The sequence below is a fragment of the Oncorhynchus mykiss genome, chromosome 4, assembly GCF_013265735.2.
Source record: "Oncorhynchus mykiss isolate Arlee chromosome 4, USDA_OmykA_1.1, whole genome shotgun sequence".
NCBI classification, from domain to species: Eukaryota; Metazoa; Chordata; class Actinopteri; order Salmoniformes; family Salmonidae; genus Oncorhynchus; species Oncorhynchus mykiss.
Genome location: NC_048568.1, coordinates 20,667,592 through 20,688,704, shown reverse-complemented (window position 1 = coordinate 20,688,704; position 21,113 = coordinate 20,667,592). Strand labels below are relative to the sequence as shown.

At 40.7% G+C, this 21,113-nt stretch overlaps 1 protein-coding gene across 1 annotated transcript; it reads right to left on the bottom strand.

Moving 5' to 3' along the window:
- Window positions 1–278: 278 nt before the first annotated feature.
- LOC110522283 (leucine-rich repeat-containing protein 15) lies at window positions 279–5,380 on the bottom strand. The gene is made up of 4 exons (XM_021600547.2): window positions 5,076–5,380; window positions 4,644–4,829; window positions 3,651–4,349; window positions 279–2,497 (listed from the first exon to the last, which is right to left on the bottom strand). Exons 2-4 carry the CDS (start codon window positions 4,825–4,827, stop codon window positions 2,307–2,309), a joined length of 1,074 nt encoding a protein of 357 aa, XP_021456222.1. The 5' UTR covers window positions 4,828–4,829; window positions 5,076–5,380; the 3' UTR covers window positions 279–2,306.
- Between the last annotated feature and the right edge of the window lie 15,733 nt (window positions 5,381–21,113).

Here is a 21,113-nt window from a genome sequence, read left to right as displayed (position 1 = left end):
CGATGATTTCTATGGAAGCTTATTCAGCTGTAACAATCCAATGAGGAATTCCTTCTCAGGTGGTGATGGGAGTTGCAACTAGGACGTTTTAACCTACTTTCCCTCTTTGAAGCAGCACTGCTCTCCATAAAAATGGATGGAGCAGAAAATAGAGGCCTTTTCAGAACTTCTGAAAAATGTTGCAATTGGAAGAAAGGCTTGAATAACTCATGACGTGTGAAATAATGTGTATAAACAAGAACCACTGTAGTACAGTCACTGTGAGTGATGACATGCTGTTCATTACACAATTGCCTTTATTTCAAAATGAATGTACAGTATGAAATCAATTAGACTACAGACTGAGTTAATTCTGTTTTAGGATTGTACTAGTGCAATAGCATATGTTTCACTCAATGGAAACAATGAGATATTGTATATTTAGATTAGGAGATCAACTGACTACAATCTATAGTGACAAGCTCGGAAACATAGGCAAATCGTCAAAGATATCACACTAAGAAGCATAAAATGATTGCATATCTGTTGAATAGTATAATTGCCTTATATACATATTGTGTCATGAAAATAAGCTTATGTTATAGGTTTATCAGCATAGGATATTACTGTAAAGAAAAGCTAGAAATACATTTACTTCAGATAATATAAAATACACAAGATTAAGAAACTAAAACAGGAGCACAGATGAATGAGCTATTACAGAGGATATTACAGAGGCATGTTTCTCAGCGCGCCTCAATAATAGCAAGTTTAAGGAAGATGTCAATTGTATGTTTGGGGTTGATGGAAAGTAGAACACCACAATTACAGAAAGCTCAGGGCAAGCTATTAAATATCCCTTTTTGCTCTTCTTTCTCTTTCTGTGATACTGTTATAATATCTCTGGCTTATGGTTGGAATGTAATAGCTAACTGTATAGTTGTCAGTTGTCATGGCTAGTGTGGGTGTTGCACAATGACAGGTCATTCTGTGGCTGGGCCATGGCTAGTGTGGGTGTTGCACAATGACAGGTCATTCTGTGGCTGGGCCATGGCTAGTGTGGGTGTTGCACAATGACAGGTCATTCTGTGGCTGGGCCATGGCTAGTGTGGGTGTTGCACAATGGCAGGTCATTCTGTGGCTGGGCCATGGCTAGTGTGGGTGTTGCACAATGACAGGTCATTCTGTGGCTGGGCCATGGCTAGTGTGGGTGTTACACAGGAGTAGGTAACAGTGTTGTTGGACGATGGTTGCAGTACACTCTTAGAAAAAAAATGTGCTAAGTAGAACCGTGTAGGGTTCTTCAGTTTGTCCCCATAAGGGAACTATTTTTGCAGAGGGTTCTCCCTGTATAGCCCTTTATGTAGGGTTCTTCATAGAACCCCCTGTTTGGTTTTACCTTGAACCCTATATGAAAGGTTCTGCCTACAACCCTCTATGAAGGGTTCTACCAATAACCACTTTATTATCTAAAGGTTCTTCCTAGAACCCTCTTTGAAGAGTTCTACCGAGAATCCTTTTATATTTGTAAAATTGTATTATTTATGACAATACATTACAAATATCATATAGCCTTTCTTTCAGAGTTATACCCTAACACAATTGTGTTAGGAAACTTCTAGTTTACAGGCAACATCAGGCCTGCAAACTAGGAGTTTTGGCTTGCAAAGTGATGTTTAATTCCTATTGGAATCCAGCCAGAGTTAGGATAAACAACAAGTGGAATTCTTTATCACCCTCAACCAGCATTTAAAATGACTGACTGCCAGGGTAGGGAAGATAGAATACTGAGACCACCTCAATCATCTAAACTGGAACAACCATCTCAGTAAAATAAATAACTACGGACAGATTGGATTTGTTTAGAAAAATGTGTAGCATCAAATATATCAATCAATCAATGTACATGCAAAAACACAGATATTAAAACAAACAATACTGAAAATGCCCCTGCAATAGAGAATGGTGGGATATATGATACAGTATATGATTCTACGTATAACTCTTCTTGCCTTCCAAAGAATCATCAAAGAACCCTTTCTTCCAAAAACAGTTCTTATGCTGTTAAAGGTTCTAGGTAGAACCCTTTGCCTCACAAAGAACCATTGTCTTCACAAAGAACCCTTTTGGAACCCTTTTTTTTAAGAGTTTAGGTGTTATACAGAAATGGGTAACTGTGTTGTCATTCGACCATAACTGAGTAGTAGGTGTTGTATAACAGGTAACTCTGTAGCAGGACCGTGGCTAATGCAGGATGCTGGAGTAGAGTAAAGGTTGGTTTGGCTTCAGTCTTGGCAGCACGTTGTAAGGGTTGGCGTGTCTTCAGTCTAGGCCCGGCAGCGCAGATTCTGGTCTTTGAGGCTATTGAGGGATTTGTCACGGTAACCTGCTGGGGCAACACACCTCAGGGACTCCAAAGGGGAGAGGTTGGCCTTGGTCTGGGACATCCAGCGCACCAGGTTGTTGATGTTGCAGTCACACGTCCAGGGGTTGTCATGGAGATACACCTCCTTCAGGCCTGGTAGGAGGCAGAGCAGAATCACAGTCAGATTAGATGCTTATTGTGACATCTTTCATCTTTCTGCATAATCCAAATGGATATGACGTTGCATTACCAAATGTAACTTAAAGGCCCAGTGCAGTCAGAAACTTAATGTGTCTGCGTTTTATATACTGGTAACAAAATTATGGACACACTTGAGTAAGTGAAGGATACAAAGTATATTGAAATAAGGCACTTCCACACAGGTGTGGTTCCTGAGTTAATTAAGCAATTAACATCCCATCATGCTTAGGGTTATGTATAAAAATGCTGGGCAGGCCATTATTTGGCCATTATTTTGGCTACCATCCTATGCCCCCAAAGGATGACAATTCCCCCATCCACAGGGCACGAATGGTCAATGAATGGTTTGATGAGCATGAAAACGATGTAAATCATATGCCATGGCCTTCTCAGTCACCAGATCTCAACCCAATTGAACACTTGGGAGATTGTGGAATAGCGCCTGAGACTGCATTTTCCACCACCATCAACAAACACCAAATTATGGAATTTCTGGTGAAAAAATGGTGTTGCATCCCTCCAATAGAGTTGTAGACACTTATACAATCAATGCCAAGGTGCGTTGAAGCTGTTCTGACTCAACACCCTATTAAGACACTTTATTTTTGTGTTTCCATTATTTTGGCAGTTGCCTGTATATTTCCACACTATGAGGTAGGAATAATACTGTGAAATTGTGAAAATTATCATAATGCCCTTTTATTGTAAGAGCTGTTTCAGCCTGTTTTGGTGGGATGGAGTTTTGGTCTTCCATGATGACATCACCATGCGCTAAATGAGTTAATAGACCAATAAGAAAGAGAGTTCCAAACCTCTCTGCTAATAACAGCACATTTCTTTCAGGTTTCACCTCCCCACTCAGACCACTCTTAGCAAAATGATTGCTTGAGAAGCTATTTTTGTTTCTTTTTGACCCTTTTAATTGAAAACAATGACAGTAAGCTACTTTATTGTTACCCAGAAATGGTTTGATATTGAGATAAAAATGGGTGCATTGGACCTTTGTCTATCTATGGTACACATGAAGAACACATATGACAAATCATATTTATTTCACAAATTTAAAAAAGGCATAGAATAGTTTGGTGAACAGTCAGTCTCTTACCAGACAGCTGGGTGAACATGCTTCCATCCACAGTCTTCAGCCTGTTCCCACTGAGGGCCAGCTGGGAAAGCTTGGGTGTGTGTCTGAACAGGTCCTGGGGCAGCCTCTCCAACTCATTGTTCCTGAGGTAGAGCTCCTGCAGGTTGGACAAGCCCTCAAGAGTGGCTGAGGTCAGCGTGGACAGCAGGTTGTTATCCAGCACCAGCATCTCCAGGGAGGCCAGAGGCTTGAAGGCCCCAGCCGGGATACTCTTTAGGCTGTTGTTGTCCAGGTTGAGGAACAGCAACTCCGTCAAGCCCACAAAGCCCTTTGTGGAGATTCTCTGGATGCGGTTGAGGGCCAGGTCCAGGACCTTGAGGGCGATCAGAGGCTTGAAGGCGTTGGAAGGGAGGGCAGTCAGAGAGTTGAGAGGCAGGTCCAGGTCTGAGAGGTTCCTCATGCCAGTGAACATGTCTGGTTTGACACTGGAAATCTGGTTCTGGCCCAGCATGAGGAAGCGGAGGTTGAGCAGGTCCTGGAAGCCCTTCAGGGGGAGTTTGTTGATCTGATTCCCATACAGGTTGAGCAGCATCAGCCTCCGGGCTCCAGAGAAGGCCTGGGGGTGTATTGATTTGATGACGTTGCGTTCCAAGTTGATGCTTTCGATCTTGGGGATGGGTTTCAGAACGTTTGGCGGGAGGTCTACTATTCTGTTCTCGCCTGGGACATCGACCACAGAAATAGTATGAGAAAGAAATCACAACAGAAAATGGTAAGACCAGCCTATTTCTTGTGCTTACGTCAATAAAAGAGCCTATCGATTCCGAGACAGACAGCTGGCACATACTTTACAAAGTTTATATTTAGTTTCAGGATATTGGCAAAACACCATCAGGGGGCATATTGATCACAAAGTTCTACATTTCAATGAGAGATTCAGTTTAATCCTTGAGGCTATTTTCAACAAAGATTGCGGGTAGGGGGTTTTCCCACAATTGCAAACGATGGACTCACCCATTTTAAGAATCCAGGAATCCGGGGGCAGTTTGGAGGGGAACTTCCTCATCCCCTTCTTGTGGCAGTTGACCTCTGACCTTTCAGGGCTGGTTTGCTTGGTGCATTTACATACATCGGGACAATTCTCTACAGCCTCTGCCACACAGAGCACCAGCACCGCTAAGCAGGCTACCAGCTGCATGCCTAGTACCCCCACAGGGAAAAGAAAGTATTCAGCACTTGCAGAGTGATTAAGTTTGAAGATTTAGTTTGTGTTGGAAGGATGATTAGAAATTCAATTTAAGATAATCCCATTGAAATTAGACGAGAGTTTTAAGAATGAGCATCTTGCAGACACGCTCTAAAAAATATCCAAGTGCAGAGTGAACCCACACCTACAGTTTATGTTAGCTAGAAGAGACCGATCAATATTTTCTCATCAGCACATACCTGAACAGTTGGTGCAACTTGTTGGAGTATAAACCGCTTCTTTAAGACGTCTACTTTGTTTTGCCTCTCAAAGTGAGTGTCAGATTTTCTTAAGCTGCCTGTTCGGCTGTCGTGTAACTACCTGCTAGTCAGAGTGAATTAGCCCAGACGTCTGCCCAGCAGCCAGCCTGTAAACCTACCAACTCAGCACATCTGCAATGTCACAGTCCCTGGAGAAAAATGGCATTCACAGATTATGGATGTGAGCCACCTCACACAAACGGAGAAGTCTCCGCCAAGTGAACTCCCCCATGGCCCAGAGGAGTGCATGGGGGCGTGTGAGAAAACATACATCCCAGTCACTGTGTGCCAGTGAGTGTGTGCCAGTGCATTTGTATTTGTGTGCATGTTTGCATTTGTGCGTGTGTGTGTGTGTTTGAGAAGAGTCATGGGCCTAGCGTAAAGTGTGTTTGACTTGGCCTGGGAGCCAAGAGGAGTGATATACAAAATACGCACAGAGTGATGTCATGGAGCTTCTGGGGTGTCAAAGACATAGAGAGAGGATGGTGGGTATCTCAGAAGGCATGGCTCCCTGCCACCCTGACAGCCAACGTCATGGAGATTATACTGAGGTTATGTGACTTGTGAGGAGCCCAGCAGCATCACACAAACAGAAAATGAGTCACTCTCTCAACTGTAATTCCTTATGAGGGGAGAGAGGAGAGGAGCCATCACCTATGTCACTCTTTGATACATAGGGCCCAGTGCTGAGAAAGGGGGAGGGGGGAGCAGCTTAATCAGCTGTGTAGTGCTAGGGCAAAAAACTAAACATGCACCCGGGGGGGTGGGGGGCTGCTCTATTGCTGCTCCCCCCGTCCCTCCCTCAGCACTGGGACCTGTGTATCAGAGAGTGACATGGGTGATGGCTCATGAGGGAATCAGGCCCGAGTTTGAGAGAGAGAGAGAGAGAGAGAGAGAGAGAGAGAGAGAGAGAGAGAGAGAGAGAGAGAGAGAGAGAGAGAGAGAGAGAGAGAGAGAGAGAGAGAGAGAGAGAGAGAGAGAGAGAGAGAGAGAGAGAGAGAGAGAGAGAGAGAGAGAGAGAGAGAGAGAGAGAGAGAGAGAGAGAGAGAGAGAGAGAGAGAGAGAGAGAGAGAGAGAGAGAGAGAGAGAGAGAGAGAGAGAGAGAGAGAGAGAGAGAGAGAGAGATAGAGAGAGGCCAAGCTCCCTCAGTAGTGATGAGGGATTACAGAGACACATGTTAAGAAAAGCTTCAGATTGACATGTCTGCTGACTGAGACGATTTTATTGTATGATAAGGATGAAGCTCTTTTCAAGCCTGGCCAACAACAACACAAGCCATCTGCGGCAGCATAATTATTTTGTTCTGACTGAAGGCTCAGATAAGCAGTCACACCACTCAGCTCTTCTTCACTGGAAGAGAGAGAGAAGCCCAGCTAACACACTGAGTTTTGCGGAACACACAATAACTTTTACTGCAATATGATGTCATTCACAAACTCTACTCAACTCAATGTGGTGGGCTGGGCAATCACTTGGCTTGGCTGAAATCAACGCCTGAAGTATCCCAATCACAGCCAATTCTGATCAAATGCTGTTTCTATCAAGTGGCCCGCCTCTGTTTCTATTGCATACTGATAGGAGTAAGATGTTAACAGCCATGTATAAGGTCTTGTAAAGGCGTAGATGTAAGAGGTCTCTATTGAACAGAAAGCTAGCTGTCTTTACATCCAATTAATGGAGTGGCATTGATTTCTCTCCCATTTCTTTGTTGCTCTAATAGCCAGCTCCATATAAAGTATCAAGTACTCTGACTATATTTATTCTCCACTGCACACCTGTAGGCTCTAATGCACACATAATAATGCCTTCTGTTTGGATACAGCCACACTTCAAACATCTCAGAAAATGATTGTTTTCACTGCTGGTTTCAGCTTGAGGGTTTAACCAACCAGATTTCACAATAGCAATTCTTAAAACATTTGTCTTTGTCATCTTGCTCATGACTTTGTCGCAGTGCCCTTAAGGTTCTGTTCAAGTTTTACTTTGTAAAATAAATCATTGTTTGTTCATGGTTTTATTATAGATTGCCCTAAACCCCTTTGTGTCTCTAAGGTAATGCCATCCTTCACACTATCTCTGAGAGAACTCTGCTCTCTTACAAACTACAGTGAAAAGTGGTTTGTCACAAAACGCAATACATAATAAAGAACATTGTCTCAGCAACATGCTCCAAACCACTCTTCACTGTCAAACACCTGACATAGCAGTAGGAGTCAGAGAAGTAAGGAGTCTAAGAGACCATTGGACCATTCTCAGTATTTGCATGAAATATGCATAGTGTTAAAAGTGAGGTGTGATACATCTGAGTTCTTCATTGTTCTAGTCTTCCTGTAGATGCTTGAAGGACAAAAGCCTTGGTTCTCAAATTAGAAGACGTGAGATAACTTTCCTAATGACAGCTATTTAGGTTCTCAGTGGACAGCTGTTGTGTCTAATGATACTCACTTAAGCGTGGCAGCCCTTATTCCCTATGTACGACATTTAGATGGCTGAGAGAGTCAACCGTTGTCTACTTAACAGGGAAATCAAGCGCTGCTATCACTAATGGATCTTCCTCATTATCCTCCTTACTACTCTCACACTCAAGTTCAAATTATCTTTCGCTCTACAATTTGAGTCCCCTGGATCTGACATAGGACCCCTATTGAATACAATTACCATGGCAATATAAGCATCTGCAGCTCAGGAGTGATTGTGGCTCACTTGCATCATCTGGTGGCTAAGTGTATTATCACTATAGCATTATATTAACCCAGTCACTCAGAACCGTCCTATACCCTACAGTATATATTGTTATTAGGGCAATATGGGGGGGGACACAAGCTGTCTCCAATCAATCATTCAATGCCTGGCAGTGGGTGAGTGTTTGGATCGCCTAAACCAGGGGAGGCGTTGCATACGAATCTTATTTAATCGAACAAAGCCTATTATTTGGCAGGGAATACGATTTGTAGATCAGGGATTCTGCACCTCACTTTGCTCAACCTGATCCTCTCCACATTGGCAGTGACTCAAATAAAAATAAAAATTGCAATTCTGTTTTAAATCTGTTCTTTTCCTGCAGTCTGAACAGCCAAAAAGCACATGTAATTGGATATTTCAAGTCAGATACAAATCTGATTCCTGACCATGTGACTAAATGGTTAAACTAGCTAGTTGACTGCCTTAGGCTAGCTAGCTAGTTGACTGCCTTAGGCTGGCTAGCTAGTTGACTGCCTTAGGCTGGCTAGCTAGTTGACTGCCTTAGGCTGGCTAGCTAGTTGACTGCCTTAGGCTGGCTACCTAGTTGACTGCCTTCGGCTGGCTAGCTAGTTGACTGCCTTCGGCTGGCTAGCTAGTTGACTGCCTTCGGCTGGCTAGCTAGTTGACTGCCTTAGGCTGGCTAGCTAGTTGACTGCCTTAGGCTGGCTAGCTAGTTGACTGCCTTAGGCTAGCCAAAAAAGGATTTGTTTTGAGAGTTGGATCGCCTTTGGGGCTTTAGAACTGTTCTTACACCGATGTTGAACATTCAAAGCAACTGGGAAACGTCCATGGCAGGCGTTGTTGTCACTTGCTACATAACTTCCGAGTGACAGTCTGCACCACCACCAATCATCCTACACCAGGGTTTCCCAAACTCTGTCTTGGGCACCCCAGGTGCACGTTTTGTTTTTTTGCCCTAGCACTACACAGCTGATTCAAATAACCATCATCAAGTTTTGATTATTTGAATCAAATGTGACGTGCTAGGGCAAAAAACAAAATGGGGACCCAGGACCGAGTTTGGGAAACCCTGGCCTGCACCATTGTGCACACACCCATCATGACTATGATAATTAGCATAGCCATGTCAGCAAATGACCCCAGTCTGAACACACACAAATCCGATTTGGTCACTTGTAACGTGTTGTTTGGACAGTCAGTAGGCCTATTCCAAAGGATATGAAAAACAAAACTGATTTGATCATTAAGACCTGCAGTGTGAACAAGGCTCAACAGACTCAATTCCTTATCATTGAAGGTTATACAAATGGGGCAATAAGGACCGTTAAAAGGGAGAGACTATGAATCCAACCAGAAAATATAAACAATTCCAAATCTAAATAGGCTATGGCTTAAAAAAGAGCGTGACAATACCCACTGGGTCGCTCTTTGCAGAGAACAATATACAAAAAAAAATGCAGTTTAGCATTTAGATTATAAACGGAGACAGGTTAGACAGCCATCTGAAATACATTTAAAAAAAAAACATTATGTTGTCTCAGAAGAATGCTTCTACCTTAGAAGGTTGTGGAAGCTATAGTCTCATCTTTACATAACAAGACATCAACCAACACAAATATTTCACAACTCATTCGTCTGTTCTTAAGATATGAGTATGAAAGGCTTTTTTGTATCAGAAAATGTAGAGGGAAATGTAGACTATTTTCAGAACATAAATGCCTATTTTTATTTTCTATACAAAAACCAACCCAACAACTCCTTCAACTCTGTTAAAACCGCAGTATTTGGAGAGATTCTCCGCCTCCACAAAGCGCAGGTACTTGGAATGATAATCTGAGACTGTTGAATAATTCAATGGTTGTAAATGCACTTTATCAACCAGAAAAACTTTAACGTCTTCACCCAGCTCTCCTACAAAGATGGAGAATAGTCTATTGGTCTTGTGTGTCACTGGATTCGTCCGTTATTATGGAGATACTTTCAGTTTTTTTAAACAGACTGCCTCAAATATTTTGGACGTGTTGTAAGGAATGCGCGCATTTTGGGATTTGTCAACTTTTTCGAGAGGTGTTGTTGTTGGCGCTTGCAAAAGCCATATCCCCAGCATTTACGTTTTTACATGTATTTCTATAGCGAATGAAAATGTCTACTTTGTTAATAAATAGACTACATTTTCTTAGATAAAATGCCTATTAGTCCCATATAATGTTGATAACAGACAGTAAGTTAAATATTTGTGTTGATAATGTCCTTAAGATAAATATTTAATTTAACGTCAATCCATAAGGTTGGGAATTTATTTTGGACTAATTAGATCATTATGTTAGATGGTCATGATATGCACAAGTGACAATTCACATGTGGTGTGAGAAGGTGCTATATATCGACCTCTTGAGGTCGGATAATCAAAATGCAGGTTTATATATATATATATATATATATATATATATCAAATACTTTTTTAAAATCGCCTGGCCCTGCCTATAATTCCCTCCTAGAGAACTGTATTCTTGACCTTGTTTGGATTAAACTTCCTGCTGTTAATAGATACATAGCTGGTTGTTTAAGTATTTCTGACCCTGCTCAGTAGCAGAAGTCTGTTTGGCGTTTGGAGTGAATTTAAAGGACTCGCAGCTTGTGGTCGAATAGAAAGGGATTTTAACTGGATTCTTAAACTGCCTTCTTTCTTTTGCTCTCTCTCCGTCTCTCTCTATCTCTCGCTTTCTTTTTTTCTCTGGTCATCATCTGAGCCTATTCTAACACAATCTATGCGTTTATAAGAATTGCTTAAAACAGGCCACTTCCAAACATTATACTAGGTCGGGAGTAACGGAACACTCAATTGTCAATTACTTCAACAGGGAGGTGGTCTAGATTAATTGAATGCGGATTTGGGTGACTTAAAACAAACAGACTACAAAGAGACATTCGCCACTAAAGTCTGAAATATTCATTCTTTCAACACTTTAATCTATCATTAATATTCTATTTGCTTTTTGGGGGGATGATAGCGCCACATATCACACCATAGGTCATAGCCGTTGGAAGTACGAGTGCTTAAGGTCCTGCAGTACACCCTTCTGGTGAGATGGTAAAACTGTAAGAATTTGTGTTGTTGCAATAACAAACTGTAAAACACGTTTTCTTTAGCATTTTTTTCATATAAATGATAATGGGATTGGTGTAGGAGTAGGAGAGAGAAAAAAACATGGGATATTTATATATGGAGCCCATTCTGCATGGAGAGCTCTCAGCTCTGTTTTGTAAGCAGTGTGCTCTTATCTATTCAGTTCTTATCTATTCAGCTGTGGGGGTTTGGAGTCGTACACGCTCTGCTGTACAACAGAGAGTTTAGTTTGGTTAAGTTGGGTCTCTCTCCCTCTCTGTCCCTCTCCCCTCTCTTTCCCTTTTCTCCCACTTGTGGTTGATATCAAGTGATGTGGAGCAGTGCTCGCAATTACTTCACTTATATTTTCTATTAGTTTACAATTCTAAACTTAGCGACAAGGGAATGGGAACAATATCAAATAAGGAACATGGCATTCTCTCGCCCTCGACTCGAAGGCCTGCTCCTGCCCATGTCAAACATGTACACTTACATGACCAAAAGTATGTGGACACCTGTTCCAAACATCTCATTCCAAAATCATGGGCATTAATTTGGAGTTGGTCGCCCTTTTGCTGCTCCACTCCGGCTTCACAGTAAACTTCACTGTAGGCCTAATTAATCCATGCAATAACAGAAATGAATGTAACCAAATGAAGGGGACAAACGGTACATTTACTACTGGTGACATGTAATAAGGAATTGCTCAAAAAATATATAAACAATTAACACAATAAACAGTGAATGTGCAAGAATTGGCGGAAGACAGGCTGCTTAGCACATTCTGGAGAGAGATATGTCCATATCTTCACCCCTCTCCCCTTCTTCTTGTTTCAACATGTTCAATTATACTGAAGATACATTATGTTCACACATATTTTAGATGCATTGCTTTTCACTGACAGATGCATCTGAATAATCACCTAGGCTTATTGCCAAACACTGCCCAGATTGTGAGCTTTCCAACTATAGGCTTATAGGTCTACACTACACACTTGTGATTTGAAACAATCCACAGCTTTACAATAAGCGAATGATTCTCTGTGGCTAAGCCATGGTCTCTGGTGAAGTATTTTGAATGATCTGATTATTTCTGTATAGACAGGAGTAATTATATCATTTAGGCACATTTATTTCAATTAACTTTAGGATGCAGTGACTACTGTTACCGAATCGTATCCTATGCTTAGGCTACTCATCACATTAGGAATTGTATTTTATTCTTAGCCTGCAAATACTTTATTATAAAGGTGATATTTTTCAACCAATAGTTTTTCCCCAAGAGAGTTTTCAAATATATTCCACAAACATTACAGCAACTCCAGTCCTTTTCATAATATCATGTTTTACTCTTTATAATCACTCGTGAAGGCGCTGGCTCTGCTGTAAATTGGCAGCAGCCAGGAAAGGGGGGAAAAGGTATTTTATGTAAGGGAAGATCAAACCGTGAAGGAGAAAAAAATGATTCATTACTTCTCACTTCAAAGTGTTCTTAGAAGCAATTAGCCTTGTCAAAATAACAGCCTTTCTGTGTTCTAGTGGAAGTTTCTCCCTGCTGTATTCCACAAACCTTGACCTCCATGTTGTGATTCTGAGTAAACACTGCTGAATGCAAAGCAGTGCTGCTTTACTTTGATGTTATAAAATACTATTGGGCAACATAATGAGGCTGACCTTTTACTGAATATATGTCATTTAAAAAAGTGAGTAAATCTCTGTTGCTATGCGGCACACTTTAGATTTGTCTGGGGACCATATATGCACAGGAAACGTGTCGCCTTAGGAACAAATTGACAGTTTACTATGGGCCTCCCATTCCCTCACTACTGGTGTTTCACTGGTGGCCGGTGGTGTGTACTGATGGAAGCCAAGGTAAGCTAGACTTCACAAAAAAATGGACCGATATTTAAAAATAAAATAAAATAATAATAATGTATATTTCGGCTCTCTGTACTTTGAGAAAGCATCCAAGCGAGTGAAACAGCTCCCCTCTTTCTCAACATATGTAGCCCATCTGTCTGATGCTGTCTGGACAAAAAGAGAATGACACTGTTGCCGCCCGTAGCATTGAATGCAAGGGAAGCCAGTGAGCATTTGGTCTCCCTTGATACGTTTGTTAAATAAAATAATAGCGAATCAGTGTTGAGCCAAACTGAGTGAGCTCAACTGTAAATGGTCCCGGCGCACCAAAAAAAAGTCACAAGGGAAGCAACTTTGGATTTGGATTCACACCAATCACATCAAAATCAGAGCATCATTTACAGAAGAATAAAACATTGTTGCATCTTGTTGTCCTCCGGTGACTAGCTAGCTAGCTAAAATCATCCCTTTCCTAAATTAGCCATGGATGGAGATAGGGATTTGGACTTGTAGTTTTACTTAATTCTCCGTACTGGCCAATGATTATAAAGGCGATTCTGATCCAACCATAAATTCATACATTTTGTTGTGATCCTGGCCTGAGAGGATGGAAGTTCAATATGTAACTAGATGTAGTAGACTAGCTGGCCTGGCCCATCTTTGCCCATGAAAGGAAGTTAGGCTAGTGAGCAAGCATTTTAGCCAGATAGTCTGGGACAGTAGAAACTAAAAGTGTGTACTGTATGACAGAGTCATAGACCGTTTCGGCAACATGAAAGAGACGAGGATGGCATTGGCGTTTCTCTACAAGTAGGGTCAACATGTTTTTTGTACTTGCATTTATGCGCGTGCATACAGTACACACACAAAATCAGTACCATGGAAATGGTGCTGGAATAGTGGAGGCAGCTCCTGTTTTCTGTTTGACTTGCGGTAACTCTCTGTGGTTCTAAATCAATGGTTGTTTAGTAGTCCAAAAATGTCGTCAACATGAACCTTCTTCGACCATGCTGTAGGTCATGTAACTGTTATTTACATGCAAAAGGCTTTGTGAACTTCACCAGACAGATGTTGCTCTCCGGTTTTCTGATGGAACAAAGAGATGGTTGAATTTATTCTGCTAACGTTACTGTGTCTTCTTCTTGTCTCTGCCTTTAGGCCTATATATCACAGTGGAAAGGCATATGAACTAACAGATTATAGAGCAAACAACTCAATTACCACAACACATAGTTGTTTTATTTCTTTACTTACCTATTGTTCACCTAACACCTTTTTTGCACTATTGGTTAGAGCCTGTAAGTAAGCATTTCACTGTAAGGTCTACTACACCTGTTGTATTCGGCGCACATGACAAATAAACTTTCATTTGATTTGACATGGGTTGTAATATGACTTTTTCCCCCCTGGCTTGTCTTCCCAGGTGATTTTACCCACGCAACGCTACTGCTGACGGCATGCAACACATCTGTGACCTACTGTATGTCTAGAAACTGTCAGGAAAGTGGTGGAGTCAAAGTATATAATCTGAACCCTTCTCAAAATCTTATACACACTCAAAGCAGACTGCATCTGGAATTAAAAAGTGACTCATACAGTACGTCATCACTATTGTGTTGACTGATTCATTCCAGTCACTAATATTTTATTAAAAAGGCCTAGGTAGCCTAGCCACCCGAAGTTTGAATATAAACCAAATTTGATCACATTCTGATTTTCTCTTAACACAAATAACTGGGCATATTTTAAATACATGAGGATTCGTTTCCCCTGGCCCAGATAGGATCAGAGCACTTCTCTAGGCTACCTGCAGCTGTGCTTGTCAATCAGTAGGTTACACTTGATCAGACAGAAACACAGACTAATTGTGCACGAGTTGGCAAATTAGTCAAACAACAGTACTTTGGCCTCCATCTCATTGATATTAAAAAATAATAAAGATCCTCTCTCCTGCGGGTCCTATTGCCCAATCTCACTGCTCAATGTGTATGTTAAGCTTTTAGCTGAACTATTGGGTATTCGTTTGGAGTCGGTTTTACCATCTGTTATTTCCTTTGACCAGACAGGTTTTTATAAAAAATAGACATTCTTTCTCAAATATCAGACGAATGTTATGTATAATCCTTCTATCTCAAAGCTCCCAGAGATTATAATCTCTTTAGATGCTGAGAAGGCTTTTGATAGTGGAGATGGGCTAACGTTTTCATACTTTAGAGAAATTTGGCTTTGGCAAAAAAAATCTATTGCTTGGATCAAGTTACTTTACACTTCTCCACTTGCATCTGTCAAACCAAATAACACCCACTCAGACTATTTCCATCTTCAGAGGCACGATACAGGGATGTCCAATACCTCCCTTCCTTTTTGCCATCACTATAGAGCCCCTCTCTGCATTTGGATCCAACCCACATATAAAGGGAGTGATCAAAGGTGGCATCAAACAAAGGGTCTCACTTGCTGATGACTTGCTTCTCTATTTCTCAAACCCCAATGTATCTTTACCCATTGTGCTATCTTTAATGCATTTGATCTAGTCTCTGGTTAAAAGTGACATCTGAATAAGAGCTAGCTTTCCCCTTTAAATGCTGCAGCCTTTCAGAGTAGTTCTCAACAAATGTACATACTTGGGGGTGCATGTTACAAACTTGAAAACCTTTTAAAGGCTCATTTTACACCTCTCCTTACTAGGGTGGAGCAAGATTTTAAACGATGGTCACTACTCCCGCTATCATTAGCTGGTCAAATTAACTCTGTTAAAATGAATATCATTCCTAAATTCTCCTACCTTTTTCAATGTATACAGTGCCTTGCGAAAGTATTCGGCCCCCTTGAACTTTGCGACCTTTTGCCACATTTCAGGCTTCAAACATAAAGATATAAAACTGTATTTTTTTGTGAAGAATCAACAACAAGTGGGACACAATCATGAAGTGGAAAGACATTTATTGGATATTTCAAACTTTTTTAACAAATCAAAAATTGAAAAATTGGGTGTGCAAAATTATTCAGCCCCCTTAAGTTAATACTTTGAAGCGCCACCTTTTGCTGCGATTACAGCTGTAAGTCGCTTGGGGTATGTCTCTATCAGTTTTGCACATCGAGAGACTGAAATTTTTTCCCATTCCTCCTTGCAAAACAGCTCGAGCTCAGTGAGGTTGGATGGAGAACATTTGTGAACAGCAGTTTTCAGTTCTTTCCACAGATTCTCGATTGGATTCAAGTCTGGACTTTGACTTGGCCATTCTAACACCTGGATATGTTTATTTTTGAACCATTCCATTGTAGATTTTGCTTTATGTTTTGGATCATTGTCTTGTTGGAAGATAAATCTCCGTCCCAGTCTCAGGTCTTTTGCAGACTCCATCAGGTTTTCTTCCAGAATGGTCCTGTATTTGGCTCCATCCATCTTCCCATCAATTTTAACCATCTTCCCTGTCCCTGCTGAAGAAAAGCAGGCCCAAACCATGATGCTGCCACCACCATGTTTGACAGTGGGGATGGTGTGTTCAGCTGTGTTGCGTTTTGCATTGTTGCCAAAAAGTTCAATTTTGGTTTCATCTGACCAGAGCACCTTCTTCCACATGTTTGGTGTGTCTCCCAGGTGGCTTGTGGCAAACTTTAAACAACACTTTTTATGGATATCTTTAAGAAATGTCTTTCTTCTTGCCACTCTTCCATAAAGGCCAGATTTGTGCAATATTGTTGTCCTATGGACAGAGTCTCCCACTTCAGCTGTAGATCTCTGCAGTTCATCCAGAGTGATCATGGGCCTCTTGGCTGCATCTCTGATCAGTCTTCTCCTTGTATGAGCTGAAAGTTTAGAGGGACGGCCAGGTCTTGGTAGATTTGCAGTGGTCTGATACTCCTTCCATTTCAATATTATCGCTTGCACAGTGCTCCTTGGGATGTTTAAAGCTTGGGAAATCTTTTTGTATCCAAATCCGGCTTTAAACTTCTTCACAACAGTATCTCGAACCTGTCTGGTGTGTACCTTGTTCTTCATGATGCTCTCTGCGTTTTTAACGGACCTCTGAGACTATCACAGTGCAGGTGCATTTATACGGAGACTTGATTACACACAGGTGGATTGTATTTATCATCATTAGTCATTTAGGTCAACAATGGATCATTCAGAGATCCTCACTGAACTTCTGGAGAGAGTTTGCTGCACTGAAAGTAAAGGGGCTGAATAATTTTGCACGCCCAATTTTTCAGTTTTTGATTTGTTAAAAAAGTTTGAAATATCCAATAAATGTCGTTCCACTTCATGATTGTGTCCCACTTGTTGTTGATTCTTCACAAAAAAAATACAGTTTTATATCTTTATGTTTGAAGCCTGAAATGTGGCAAAAGGTCGCAAAGTTCAAGGGGGCCGAATACTTTCGCAAGGCACTGTACCTATTTTTATTCCCAAATATTGTTTTCTGCAAACTCAATGGGATTATCTCAGACTTCATTTGGAAGTCTGAGATAATGCCCCCTAATTTCCAGTTCCATTATTGGGCTGCCAACTTCCATTTAACTCAGTACTGGATCTGTGCAGATACCCCACATACAGTGCCTTCAGAAAGTATTCTTACCCCTTGATTTATTCCACATTTTCTTGTGTCAGAGCCTGAATTCAAAATTGATTAAATATATATTTTTCTCACCCATCTACATACAATGCCCAATAATGACAAAGGGAAAACATGTTTTTAGGAATTTTTGCAAATGTATTGAAACTGAAATACAGAAATATATAATGGACATAAATATTCATACCACTGAGTCAATACTTTGTAGAAGCTCCTCCGCTGTGAGTCTTTCTGGGTAAGTCTTTAAGAGCTTTCCAGAGCTAAATTGTGCAACCTTTGCCCAATATTATTTCCAAAATTCTCCAAGCTATCTCAAATTGGTTGTTGATCAATGCTAGACAACCATTTTTAAGTCTTGCCATAGATTTTCAAGCAGGCCTAACCATTGGCCTCATTGTAAAATCCCTGAGGGGTTTACTTCCTGTCCGGCAAATGAGTTAGAAAGGATGCCTGTATTTTTGTAGTGACTGGGTGTGTTGATACACCATCCAACGTGTATTTTAATAACTTCACCATGCTCAAAGTGATATTCAATGTCTGTTTTTTTATCCATTTACCAATAGGTGCCCTTCTTTGGAAGGAATTGGAAAACCTCCCTGGTCTTTGTGGTTGGATCTGTGTTTGAAATTCACTGCTTGACTGGGGGACCTTACAGATAATTGCATGTGTGGGGTACAGAGATGAGTTAGTCATTAAAAAATCATGTTAATGCAACATATGTAACTTGTTAAGCAAATATTTACTCCTGAATGTATTTAAGCTTGCCATAACAAAGGGGTTGAATACTTGTTGACTCAAGACATTTCACCTTTACATTTTTTATGAATTTGCTAGAAATTCTAAAAACATATTTCCACTTTGATACTATGGGGTATTGTGTGTAGGCCAGTGCCAAACATCTCAATTTAATCCATTTTAAATCCAGGCAGTAACACAACAAATCATTGCACAAGTCAAGGAGTGTGAATACTTTGTGAAGAAACTATCATTCCAGCATGGTTTGCTCCTGTATGCCATCTTCACTGGCTGCTTTGGCACACTCCTATTAACTCTGCTATTTCAGGTTATACCAAAAATATTTTGGTAAAAAACACTCTCAAGACCTGGAACCAGTTTTAGACATCACTTTGAAAAGCTCTTCCTTAGTAGATGGAGCCTTATCCCAACAACTCTCAGATAAATTCCACCTTTTGAATAGTAATTTCTTTAGACATTTACAAGTGCGCAGCTTTGTTCGTGACATGACCTTTCAATTCCTCACTCTTCCCGTGGGCCCTTCCACTGATGTCTTTTTGACACCATCCCCTTACTGTAAAAGGTATTATCTCTCATAGCTATGATCAAACGTACTCTCTTCACAATCCTTCATTCACAGCTATTACAGTGTTATGGGAACAAGGTCTAGGTGATGAGTTTACTGATGACACCGTGTCCATTCTGCACCGTGTCCACTCCTCTTCTATTTGTGTCAAACATGGTTTAATCCAATGCTAAATCCTCCACCTCACTCATTGGACTAAACTCAGACTCTCTAAGATCTATCCTGACGTTGACCCTGTTTGTGACAGGTGTCAGTCAGCAAGTTCCTGCTTCATTGAAACATATGTTTTGGTCCTGCCCTCCTCTACATAACTATTGGTCTGCCATTTTTTTATACCATATCTAAAGTATCACAGGCGCTTTTTGCTCCTACTGCCATAACATTATTTGGGGTAATACCTGATACTTTGATACTGGCAAATTATAAATCTGACTTTATAGCCTTTTTGAGTTTGATTTTACTTCGGTGGAAAATGCCCTCTTCTCCTCATTTTGTGTGGATGAAAGATGTTTTACACTTTAAGTAAATTAGAGAAGATAAAATATACCCTACTAGGTTCTTCGGACAAATTTTTACCTACGTAGAGACACTGCAATTTCAACGTATTCCACGGTAAACTGCCTGAACTAGTTTTGTATTTCAACAAAACATACATTAAAAACTAAGTAAAACAAAAACACAGTTAGTCTTCTAAATGAATAGAACAATTATAAGTCAGGTTAATATGAAACACTCACAAAAGTAGATCAATTAAAGTATGATTTAATATTTGTGTATGGGCATATACAATCCTACTTCTAAAAAACATGTTCCCATGTTATATTTTAATTCATAAACTGGATGCTGATTGGCTGACAGCCGTGGTATACCACGGGTATGACAAAACATTTATTTTTACTGCTCTTGTTACATTGGTAACCAGTTTATTATAGCAATAAGGAACCTCTGGGAATTGTGATATATGGCCAATATACCACGGCTAAGGGCTGTGTCCAGCACTCCGCAATGCGTGTGCATAAGCACAGCCCTTAGCCGTGATATATTGGACATATACCACATCCCCTCGTGCCTTATTAAGTATAAAACGAAGTGCAATATATTATTTCAACCATAGTTTACACTGTAATGTGTAAATACCAATAAAAAGAACAGTATTGTCCCTCTTTTCCATGCTTTTGTGTCAGTATTTGGTATGAAAGAAGAAAAAAGTGCTGAGGCAAATGTCAGCTTGCCACACATTTTCCAGCGGCCCTGCTGTGCTGATTGATCTCTGCAACGTGGATATATGGAAATCGCCACAAATGAAGAAACATAACCTATATGATCTTTTGACTTACATATCTCAACATTTTGAGATAGTATTGACATAAAATAAAATTGATGGTGGGAATGGGATTCCATAGGAATTAGCTTTGGCAATAGAATTACGTCTAAGAGTACAGGTCAGGTCGACTTGGACTCGAAGGATGTCTGCAAGGACAATAGACACATCTTCCTCATGCATTGGCCTTATGGCAAGACTGCACATATCCTTTACCATAATGCAAGGCAGGTTTAAAGTTTAAAAAGGGGATAGTATTTTACAGGTGCTTACCAGTGTTGTTCATGTGATTCCATTACCATCCCATTCTCTACGTTCATGCAATTATTCAAATAGAATTGTCCAAATTATTTATAGGCTCATTAACATACCATAATGATCGCTCTACAATCCTAGGATCTGGTATGGAAATATACCACTAACTAAAAAGGAAAGATTGCAGACAGTATTAAACAGTATTAAACCTAGCAAAAAGTAAATCCGGTGCTTTCTGTAAATGAACTAAGTACAAAATGTTTCTTTCCGGTTACTTCCTGAACTCTTTGCTACCCCATGTCAGTGACCTTGTTTGTTTCTTGACCTCAGCTAGATGTTGGGATGGTGTCTGTGGCAGAACTGTGAGGGGTGGAAGAGAGCCTAGAGTAGAGACAGACTGCAGGGTAGACTACTGGGTAGGGGAGCGGATCTGCTAAACTTTAGTCTTCTGAGACCACCACTGCTTCCTATTCCGTTGCAAGGTGAGGAGGACTATGCTCACAGGCAGGATTATACAATGTATAGTCTCAATGAAAACCTTTTAATATCTCGGATTCAAAACGATGCTCCAAAACCTGTAACCGGACTATTGTCAGACAATATTCAAACTTGGAAATTGGAAAAACTGAAAGCAGTTGGAGATTGTATTATGTAGAAGTGCTGCAGCAATACATTATCTGCTCGCGAGAATAGAAATAAGGTACAGTATAACCAAACAACCTAGCCCGAGTGCCATCCTGATTACTATCATGCAAACTCCTTGTGATGTTTGGCTTGACAATGAGCAATGGAGTTGGCAAGAGTAAGAGACGTTAGACCAGGCTACCAAACACCT